This window comes from Protopterus annectens, chromosome 5.part0, assembly GCF_019279795.1.
Source record: "Protopterus annectens isolate FY-2018-M chromosome 5.part0, PAN1.0, whole genome shotgun sequence".
Classification (NCBI taxonomy): domain Eukaryota; kingdom Metazoa; phylum Chordata; order Ceratodontiformes; family Protopteridae; genus Protopterus; species Protopterus annectens.
Window position 1 is genome coordinate 1,183,249,498 of NC_056735.1, and position 12,155 is coordinate 1,183,261,652.

General features: G+C 38.0%; 1 protein-coding gene across 2 annotated transcripts in view; it reads right to left on the reverse strand.

The window, feature by feature from the left end:
* Window positions 1–520: 520 nt before the first annotated feature.
* Window positions 521–12,155, reverse strand: part of TRIP12 (thyroid hormone receptor interactor 12) — a 3,849,287-nt gene continuing 3,837,652 nt past the window's right edge. For both annotated transcript variants that reach the window (XM_044071052.1, XM_044071053.1), the window contains one exon: window positions 521–2,103. In XM_044071052.1, the coding sequence (XP_043926987.1) occupies window positions 1,907–2,103 (197 nt within the window). In that variant the 3' untranslated portion in view covers window positions 521–1,906. The remainder of the gene's footprint in view (window positions 2,104–12,155) is intronic.

The following is a 12,155-nucleotide window of genomic DNA, read 5'->3' on the forward strand; positions in this document are numbered from 1 at the left end:
AGAATAAAAAGTGAGAGCATCCATAAACCCCATGCTTCAATACCTTCTGAATCCTTTTTCAATGCAAACCACTTGATCTTTTTAGCAACGCAAAGTTAAAGCTGATTATACAGGAGTCGTCATGTTTATGACAACTCTAAAATTATTTCAATTTAGTTTTTTCTAATACTACTAAAACAGTTCACAGTAATAAAAGTGAAAGTTTTGTAGCTGGAAAATGATGCCTATGTAAGTCTGCCTTCATATTAATGGAGCAACTCAAGTTTTTCATACATTCATAGGCAGGCAAATACTGCCAGTGACCCAGACTTAGACGTCGTACAGCACTAACACATATTTAAGCAAACTTTAACCAAAAATGGCAGTCTGAAATAAATATACTAGAGTAAAAAGTGGCTGTATGTCTACTGCTACGTACTAATAGCAGCAGCTTCAAATTTTCATAAAATAAGCAAACTTTTTCAGCACAGCACAGCATTTTTCCTGCAGACTTTGTTATTAAAGAGACAGCAACAAAACATTTATGGAAAAAGTCAGCCTAATCAAACTTTATTTTCTTTGTGGCTAAATTTCAAATATCATCCTGAACTGGCTGTACATGTTTTACCACTAACATACATCTGTGCATTCCTGCAATAAAATTAAACACGCTTTACATTTTAATTGGCAATTATACAAAACTATGAACAAAGATATGAGGCAAACAGTTTTTATTTATATTCAGGTAAAAACATGAACCCAATGCAGAAATTATTGCAGATCTGAGATACCAGAACATGAAACAGTTGCACAGAGCATTTCTTACAGGTGAATTCTATGTCAGGAGAGCTCAATTGTTGTTTTGAAGCTAACAGTTCAGTATAAAATTAACAAAAGCAAAAAAAAAAAAACAAACAAAAAAAAAAACAAAAACAAATGTAGTTTCACTGTAACAGGGACTTAAAATAAAATTTTAAACTGTAGCCACTTTAGACAATTCTTAGTCATATAATAGCACTGTCAAGTATAATTCTGAAGTTCAGCTATAAAGAGATTTCCCAGCAATGGCCAAGGACCCACAAATTGTAAGAAATAATTCTGTAAACAATTACAGTATTGAAGAGATTTATTAGGTGAGTTACTGTTTTGAAAATGAAACATTTGGTGAAACTACCTAGTAGTAAGCAAACAGTTTAATTATAGAAGACAATGTGTGCATTTCATTGTTTTAAAAGAAAAGGGTGCGTGTGTGTGTGTGTGTGTGGGTGTGGGGGGGGGGGGGCACTCAGATGCTAGTGTTTACCACCTGTAACAATTCTCTGCTCTTCTGTAAGCATTAGATACAATGCAAAACCCCAAAATTATATCACACAAAATGGATGTGAACGAACGAGACAGTACAAAGAATAATGGCATGGTAGGAATAAAGAATAAGGGAAAAAAGATGCGTGAAAGAACACACAAAACTAAAATGACGTCCATACTGCTGAGTTTGCAATTTATGTACTTTATGTACAAAACTGTCTTTGGAGCAAAACCAAATGAAAGTGTGCTTGATGGATACATATACCCCAGTATTAAACTGCACAGTGACATTTATTGTTCCACCGGCCTGGAAAAACATCCCTTTCTGCTTTTTTAAATATCGCACAGCAAAGCAAGTTAAAAACTTCACTCTTCAAAGAAATTATAATTTAACAAATAAACTTTGAGTCTTACAACATCTTGCAGGGCCTGAATTCTTTCTTTCTTTTTGATGTCCACAGGGTCACTTAACAGCAACAAGCTTTTTTTCTTCCTTTCTTCTTTCATAGTCTGTGAGCAGTTTCACAAAAAGAAGGCTGTACCTGCCTTGATGCAGGTGATACATTAGAAAATAAGTCCATTTCTTTGTTTTAACACGCAATAGCTGTATTTTTTGCTCTCATCAGGAGAGATGAAACGACTGCTGTCCTTCTCTTGCAGCTATCAACAGTTTTTCTCTCATTATGTCAATACTTGAGTAGTCTGGCAGTTTTAGATAGTTCACACAAGTCATTACTGATGGCAAAAAGTCATCTGGGTTTTCTGAAGATTCAAATGTCTTGCGAACAATTGTGAGAGGAGGATTCAAACTTCGAAAGCCTAAAAAAAAAAATAGAGTGCATTACCATCCCAAAAAAAATAGAAATGGTCATATGCATTTTTGCAGTATAAACTTTACAGTTACAAAAATGCCTGCAGAATAAAAAATGTACAAGTTTTGTTCTGGAAAAAATGCCAATCTACGTCAGATAACAGCCTTTAAATACCTGAACTGAATAACAGGCTATCTAAAGACACAAATGACCTTCCTAGAACTATCTTAAAGTATACATTTGGCATCATAAATGAGTATCCCACAAGGTTAGTACGAAAAAAAAATGGCCAAAAAGATTTCATGCTTTAACAGAGACATCAACTGCTTAGAGACTACAGAGCTATTTTAAAAAGAAATGATGTACTTAGCATAACTTTTCATTTGTGTTGTCCATTTTTATTCTTCAACTGACAGGTTTGGATCCAATCCTCGAATCTGACTCTTTTACTGCTGAACCTCGTGGTAACCAAAAACTCTTGAGCTTCTCCCTTACCCATAATGCACCAACCCTAAGTTAACTCATTTCTTGTTTGCTGATTGTTAGCATAAAGGAAATATTTATCATGCATGAATAAGAAAACATAAAACTGCATGTATTGAACAGAGAAAGAAATTATATCTGGAGCTCAACAGTGATGTCCATTTAAAAACTCATTCTTCCAGAAGTTTGTAAACAGAAAGGATGGGGGTTGGTGGGCGGGAAGTTGAGGAAGAATGAAAATGGACAACACAGATGTAATGTTATTGTAATTACATAACTTCTTTATCTGATGTAGTAAATTTTCATTCTATCCTCAACTGATGGGACAGAGCCTTCAGCTACCCAAGATTCCAGGTATACTCTACGGAAGGATATTCCTGAGCACGGTTGAACCAAATGATGCTCCACCTGTGAAGACCAGATCCAATTTGTAATGACTAATAAAAGTATGGGAAGTAGCCCAAGCTGCTGTGGCAAATATGTCATCCATAGATGTTCTGGAAAGGAAAACTGATGAGGTTGCCATGGATCCAGCTGAATAAGCTCATACTGGTTGTGTTAAGGTAATACCCAATTTTTTACAGATACATGAGATATACCGGTTGTGTTAAGGTAATACCCAATTTTTTACAGCTACACGAGATACAATCAATTAGCCATCTAGCTAAAGTTACTTTGGCAACTGGTTTACTCAATTTCAAGTCTGCAAAGGAAAAAAACTGCTCTGTTTTTCTTATGTCTTTAGTTCTATGTAGGTAAAAACTTAATTGTCTGTGAACATCCAATAAATGTAACATATTCACTATTGTTAGCAAGACTGGGGAAGAATGGTGGCAAATTAATGGCTTGATTAATATTTGATTCTGACACCACCTTGGGAAGGAAGGAGGCACTTGTTCATAACGTCACTCTATCTTTGTGAAAAAAACAAATAGGGAGGTTTATAAGACAATGCTTGAATTTCTGAAATGTGTCTAGCAAATGTAATGGCTACTATAAAAACTGTTTCCAAAGTAAGACATTTAAGGTCACATTTAGCTGCTGGTTCAAAGGGGGAATGTATAAGTGCCTGCAGTACCAGACTGGGATCCCATGGAGAAGTACGGTCCTTAAAAGGATGTCTTAAAAGTAGAGTGCATCTCATGAAAGCTCAGCACAACTTATGAGAGATTACTGAGGCACTCTTAAATCCAATGTGAAAATTTGATATTGCTGCCAATTGAACTGATGGTTGAGGAACTAGCTGCTTCTTTAAAAAGTAGGGTCAAAAACTCAAGTATGTTATGTATCAGAGCTGAAACCAGTTTGGCATAATTTTGATGTGCCCAGTGAACAGATCTTTTCCATTTACTGGAATAGAGTTTACAAGGTGAAGGTATATGGGAAGACAAAAGTATATGTCAGACGGGGAAGACAGCATTAGCTGTCCAGCTATTAAAGGAAATAGAGAAACCAGGCCTTCAGCTTGATGTCTGATATGTTGGGATGGATCATACCTGTCAGGTGAGAGTTGGATCCAGAATCAAAGGTTGGTGAAATAAATGAGGCAAAAGAAGGGGAAACCAAATCTGCAGTGGTCAGTAAGGTGCAATGAGGATGACCTTGCTCTTCAACATGGCAGCTTTCTACAAGAATTTCAGAATTAATGGGATTGGTGTCTAGGCATAAAGTAGACCAGGGGCCAATCGTGAAGTACAGCAACCCGCTCACCCTTAATGTTCCTTTGGCTACATGCGAAATGAGCCTCTCCGAAAGCAGAGGGGAGAAAACCTTTCACTAGAAGTTTGTTTTTCATCTCAACTAAGGCCCTGGGGTTAAAGCCATGACAGATGGAACAATCTTCCTGCAGAAATAATGGCCAAGGTAGTAAACACACACAGTGTGGGCAGCAGACATTGGAAGCTCGTGCCCACACTTAACCCATTTTAAATCCAGCAGGGCCTTTTTCTGACATGATGCTATAAACTGCAAATAAACAAAGTCAAGTAAGAAAAGCTTTTAGAAAGAAGGTAGACAGAAAGAAAAACTACAAATTATGGTAATAAAATGAACTACACTAAAGTGTAGAAAGGAAAAAGCTTACTTAGGATAGTAAAGAAGCATAATATTGTATGTAAGATGAGGAAAAATATCAACTATGGTAACAGAAGATTTACTCTTTTTGTAAACAGATAAGAGATAACGTATTAGCAATATTTGGAAATATCAGAAGAAACAAAGGTAAATAATAATGATTACTTATCTAAAGCTCAAGAGCAAGGCCAACCACATCTTCCACGTAAAGCAACAAACAAGATCTGAGGTAACTTAGCGTTCGTGTATTAAGGGTGAAGGAAAAGCTCAAGAGTTTTTGGTTGCCAAGAGCTTTAGCAACAGCTGAGTCAGATCCGAGGATCGAATCCAAGCCCATCAGTTGAAGATGGGATGAAAATTATCATCATAAGATTATTAGTTTTAAAGATTTCTGGAAGATTAGCATGTAGGAAGTGTCAGGTTTATAACATTCTGTCACAAATACATAACAACCAGTTTGCCTTTTATAAAGGTTGCTGAGCTAGGATGACTGCTTTGGGAAGGATAGGCCTGCACAAGACAGGAAGTCTGAATACAAACAGCTGTTGTGTTCTGAAACTTGGCAGCAGAACAGTGAAAGTATTCTTTGGATTCTTTGCCTGCCACTCATTTAGACCTACAAGTTTAGAAAGCAGTAGCACAGCTGGTGGCATACTTGTCTTGACCCGAAACACTATCAACTCTAGACTAAAAGATGAGGACAATAACCTTGAACTCCTCTATATCCTAATGTCAGTAAAAAAGACCTCCTGGTCAGCTACAGAACCCCATCCGTTACAGCAACAAACCATACCTTAATAAACTGAAGTACCTCTCCATTGTTCCAAAACTATTGCTCTAGGAGACTAAGTAACCGTTCATAAACTAGCACCATCTATATCTCTACAAATGAGTACGCTTAGTGATTCCTTGATTTTATCATTGCAACCTCCCCTAGGTCTAAAAGTATGGCCTGCAACAGAGGAACCAATAACCTCAAGCCTGTCCTCGAATAAGAGCCAGTCTACTTCTCACCCATGGTCATATCCTTACTGGCTAAATTAAATAACTGCACTGTTTTACTCACTATACTGTCCCAGTACAGGTTAACCACTAACCCTACCACCTTTACGAACTTCTCTAAGGCCATTTTCCTCTGATTCAATGATGTGAGATGATTCAACAATGATCCTATAATAAATATCACCTCATTCACCCAAAATTTATACTTGCAGTTCAGCACATGCATAGCAGCTTGGTTCCATTAACCATAAATTCAATGACAAGTTCAGAAATAAACCCTTCTGGAGGAACTCGACTGCAAACTCTACAACAAAGGAAAAAAAACAGACCTTTAAAGAACATAAAATTCAGTGTGTTATACTAACGTGCAATATCAAATCCTGCAGAGCTAATCCTGACATAATACTTGCAACATCAGCAAAGAAAAACCACAGGAACAAATTCTTCAATTATGTAAAAACCTTCAGAAATAACCAGCATTGCAAGGAACTTCTCTAATGGAATCACCCATTCAAATCCTGAGGATATAGCGGCCATCCCTGTAGATACATTCAGCTCCATCTTCACCACTCTGTTACCTATAACTTCCTAATGCAAAGTATCCTGTCCATACCCCACCAATAATTACCTCTGAACAGATATTAAAGCATTCTCTAAGACCAAAAAAAAAACAGCTGTGTGGATCCAGATAACATACAGACCTTTTTAAACTATTCAACCACAGCCTCTCCACTGGAAACGTACTTGAAGTAGACAGAACAGCTTTAGTAAATGCTGTACACAATGGCGGGCTCTATCATGGACACTTGCAGCTATGGACCTTTCAGCTTCACCAGCATCATTTGCATGGTGATGGAAAGCATCATCATGGACCACACCTAGATGGATGTAGGGAACCTACAGTTCCTAGACTCTAAACAATTTGCCTTTGTAAAAGGTGCCTCAAGTAAACTAAACCAAGCTGACTTATTTGAGAGAGTCACAGAAGCACTAACGGTTACTTTGCATAAAGTTTACCTTGTTAGCAAAAGCTTTTGAGACTATACCCCACTCTGGCAACACTGATAGACTGATCAAATTTAGTGCAAATCCTTTTTGTAACCAACTGGACTGCTAAACAACTGTTTCAGTGACGGATACCAATCTATTAAGGTTAACGGCACAATATCCTGCAACAAACTTGTCATCAGTGGTGTACCCTAGGCTCTGTTTTGGGACTTCTATTCGGCATTTTCTTCTCTAATGCCAAATCGTACATTAGAGGCCTCTGGCTGACCAAGTTTCTGGAAGACCACAAGCATGGTGCCATTACAAACTCTCTGGTGGACAAACCTTCTAAGAAGGTTTACCGTGCGCTAACTCGTACAGTCAGGATTACAATCACAGTCTAAATCTGAGCACAAAAAACTAGCAATATAAAGTTTGGGAAACTAGCTCTTGCACAACAATCACACAACTGACATTAAAATAAACACTGTCATTACAGACCTAGGCAACTTTGTTGATAATGAACCCTTCACTGACCACCACATAACCTCTGCTGCTAGGAAATCTTTCTACTTTGCCCAAATGATTACTAAGGATGTCTCCTCTCTGGCAAAAGAGGTTTCTCTCTACTTGCTCCTTATAAGACTCACACCAGAATACAATGCACTTTTCAGTACGTAACTATGTAAGCACCGAACTCAACTTGAAATTCTCCAGTAGTTACAAAAAAAATAAAATCTTGTGTATGAGGTCATCATTAACATCAGTCCTCCTTTTTTGATTTTTCCTACATGTGGCAACTGCTGCCACCTCTCTCGATTCAGTGCTACACTCCAACAGTCATGCCTGTTGCAGATCTTCTACAGATAATCCATCAATCTCTCTGCTGGTTATTTTTGATTCCTCCTGTCTTCTTCCTGTTTCTTCTAAATCATCCTCTGATTTTCTGCACATGTGCCTGACCCACTGTAATTTATTTTCTTTCACATTCTCTGCAAATGGAGCTACTTTAGCTTCTGCTGTAATATCATCATTTCTTCATCTGCCCCTCAGTGTGCGTCCTACCACCTGTCTCAGGCACTTTATGCCCATCACCTTTAGCAACTTCCAACTGCTACACTTTCAGCCATACAAAAGTACTGGTTGCCATAGCTCTCAATCTCTTAGAGCAAGAAAGCTGGACAAAGCCATAAATAATGGGGGCAAAGCCCCAAAACAGGGACAATTTTTAAATATTCCTCTTACAAACTTAGGAAAGTTGATAGAATAACAGGTTTTGCATTAGCATAAATTTTCTGATGGGTATGAAGTCTGAATCTCAAATATCTGTCATCATTTTCTGACTTCAGTTCTCAATGATTTGGCATTGATTTGCCAGAAAACCACAATTTTATGAGTAACAGGCCAGTGTTTGCCTTACAAACACAAGGTGCAGGGTTCGAGTCTCACAAGGGATAATTGGCTAGGCTTAAAATGGCTTGCAAGGGCAGTTAGCTTAGTACTAACCTATGAACCTATATATGAGGCAAAAATCTGGACATTCCACAAAAATATTGTACTGTTGAGAGGTATGCTGGTTACACCAATGTTTTGTACACCGTACTTTTCTGCTTTTTTGGCATTCTTCTGTCAGACACCACCTCTGACACACTGTGCAAGCGAGATGCAGAACCTCTGATTCTAGCCCTGATTTAATCTAGATTTCCCTTCTCATCCCTCCTTCCAAACACAAAGTTATTTAACTTGTTTAACTATTTTCCCTTTTATCACAATTTACAGCATTCCTGCCATGACAACTGTCCTATCTGCCTCAGTTTGAAACCATGTGGCTTCAGTTTTGTATTCCATTGCCCTATCATTTGCTCAAGTTCCTGTTCAAAGTCTGCTTGTAATGCTGCATTGTCTGCATACAGCAGCTTTATCTGTCCCCTCTGATCTTACTTTCTACTACTCTATGCATTTATCAGTCACCGTCTCCAGCATTTTCATGCAGTGTGACCAGTCTGATACCTCTGTACTGTATATAAAGTTGTGAATGATCCCTTTGTTTTTGTACAAAGTGTCAAGAATGCTTATGCTTCAGTCATATTTGACATGCCTTTTTTCTCTCTACTGCTATGAGAACCTTGTGAATGATCCCTTTACTTTTGTACAAAGTCCCAAGAATGCTTATACTTTAGTCATATGTGACATGTATTTTTCTCTATACTGCTATGAGAACCCTTAGGAGCCATTTCTCCCCAAGTTACACAACATCTTCATCATATCTGCTACAACCTCACCTGAGCATGCTGCTTTCCTTTACTTCCACTTTCATTATAGGCTCTGTATGGGGCAGTACACATTCTGCACGGTTTTCGCTATTCAGTAGCTGTAGGAAGTCATCCTTCCATATCCCAACAGCCTTTGAAGCCCTGTGGACTTGTCCATTATGAATAGTGTCTGCCGAATCTGTTTTTTTGTCCTGGTCTGTCTTTTCTATCTCCCACTCCTTCCTATAACCACACTTTAGACAACTTCCTGGACTTGCGCATTCCACCATCGGCTTTCCTTACGTATCTTATTTCTGCACCTGGCTCAGATGCATATCTGTTCTACAGTCTTCACACATGCTATTTGAGACACTGCCATTCTTCTTTGACTACCTACATCCCCCTTTTCCCCAAGAGACTTGAGTATTCTCTTGAACTTGTACTTTTGCTCCAGTCAACGTCAAGGTCTTCACCCCAGTCTCTATTGACCTTACATCCTTCTCTAATCACTGCCTGCAGCTGACCGTGGCCACCAGTGGTTTATGTTGTGGGCTGATTGTTTCACTGGGGGATGACTTTGTAATCTCTGATTCTACCCCAATGTTCTTTTCCTAGTAGAAGAAATTCTATCAAGGTTGCATGTTGACCACTCTTATACGTGATCACCAGTCATCTCCTTACCATCAAGTCATCCACTTTCAAGTGGTGTCAAGTCACCAAAACTATATTCATTGTAGAAATCATTAGTTTACCTTTGTCAATTTGACTGGGTTTTATGTTCAGTTTTTGCTCAAAATACCCACCCCAGGCAACCCAAGCTGGACGAGACATTAGTCGGCCAGTAGCTTATTCACCTAGGACTGCTGGGCTTTTGGCATACTGGCCAAGAGAGGCATATAGGGTCCCTGATGTAGTTTGGAGCAGGGCAGGTCCACAAACACTTACCACTGGCAAATAATGTCCATTTTAGGTGACATTAGTCAGCTTGATCAAATCACCTAGAGAAGGTTTTTACATTGAATGGCTTACCTTGACACAGCATGCAGTCTGTGATCCATGTTCTCTTATCTAGAGGATACTGATCGCCACAGCTAATGCCTAAAGTAACTTACCTACACAACTATTCCCCCCAGCAAGCATCACCTAGAATCTGTGCTGCTGACCAGAACTGCTGGCATACCTCTCAAGTTTGAGATGGAAACACCCAACATGTTTTCGGCAAATATGCAAGGTGAACATGCAGTCTCTACACAGGCACTGCCCAGAGGTCAAGACTGAACTGTGTACCTCGTGCTTGGGAAGCAAAGACCTTAACCCTTAGCTGGAATGCACCTCCAAAGATGTTCTGGTGTGTGATCCAAGTAGTACCTTTTACTTTAGGGTTTAGGAAATTAATTTCATCAACAGCAAGTTCCCAATTAATTTCATCAACAGCAAGTTCCCTACACCTACAAGAAAAAAACATTTCATGTGCCACACAAAGCAGATACCCACCCCCACCATCACACAGCGCATTTGTGCAATTTGTCTGCCTTTTTATGAGACTCCAGCTTCCAAATGAATTCAACAAGTTCTACTACTTGCTAATTTCCAATGGAGAGAGTTTTAGGTAGTTTGCAGAGAGTTTTATGAATGGAATGTCTGGAAGGTAAGAGATGTAGTCTAAAAAATCCTTGGAACTACAATGATAGCTAATATTTTATGCATTTTACTAGCATAGTGAGGTTTACATTACAATTTGTTTTGTAATCCATTTATGTTATCTAGTTAGCTTCAAATCTACTTGTTTTAGCCAGTTTTGTGAGCTGACAGTCACAATTAGTGCTTCGTTTTTCATTTTTTACCTTTTTGCCTCTTTTATGAGGAAACTGCATTTCGCGAGTGGTTTTGGGAGGGGTATACATGAGTGCAATCTGTACGTTATTCGTTATTTATACAATTTATTAACTGGGGTAAAGCACTGATACCATTGGACCAACTTCAGTCTTAGCCCAGAATGTGAACACACATCAAGAGGAAAAAAAAAATAATTCAAACAATAAAAGAGGACACTAAAATCAAAGGAATAGTTAATATACAACAGAAAAAAAAGATTTAAGAAGGTAGTTAACAGACACCCGTATGTAGAATATTTACATCAGTTAGAGTACTGGTATATTAGGAGTTAAAGAGAAATAACAGTGAATAATAAGCAGTGTATGTTGGAGATTAGGCTATATGATCTGAAATATTTACAAGCAGCTTGTGTCGTGAAAAGTTCTTTAAGCTGTGCCCAAAAGAGTAGCAGTTAGAGAGGTCTTTAAGAACTGTGGGAAGACTCCTCCACTGCTTGGGCCCAAGGTTAGAAAGGGAGTGGTTAGAGCACTTAAGTCTGGTTTCTGACACAGTAGTAAATAGAAAATGTGGTCTTTTTTGTTGATTTACTTTTGTAAAGCTAAGTTCAGACTTTGGTTTGGTGAGTTGTTTTGGTAGAATAGGGTGTTTCCGGATAGTATCTTCCTACTTTCACTCCCCCTCCCCAAAATTGCATAAAAGTTTAAGCAATCCACCAGGGAGACCCACAGTTTCTGGCTGTGTGAGCATTCGTAAAATAATAGGATAGGTTGTTGATGTTTATTTAAACAGATTTACATATAAATTATCATCTTTGATTAAAGATACTAAAGCTCTTTTACAAAGACTACAAGATAGTTTTGAAAATGGTTTGCATGAAATGTGTTTCACAGATGAAGATGTAGCTAGTTTATATACATCATTCACAAATCAAGATGGAATTTCTGCTTTACATTATCACCTTTTTTCATTACCTCATTGATCTGATGATACTTAAATGGTGCCAAACAGAATTTTCAGAGTTTGATCAGGAGCTACACAATAATCAACTTGATTTGAAGTTTACATATGAGTGTTCTAAACATGAGAATTATTTAGATCTGTGTCCATTTAAAAATAAGGGTATGCTGTGGACAAAACTCTTACAAAAGTAGAAACTCCAGTTAACAGTCTTGATGGTACCCAGTTGCCTTGCAGGACAAAATATGAGCTCACTACCTTATGGGGAGCTCGTTAACCTTGAACTGAATGGACAGATTCTTCTAAAACAGGATTCTGTTACTGTGAACTGTTTTTTTTTTTTTTTTTAGAACATGGCTATGAAAAATTGATAGTTCATAATGCTTACTGGAAGGTATGCACAATTAACAGACAATCATTACTTATGAATAATTATGATAACAGATGTATTATATATAATAATGGGGAT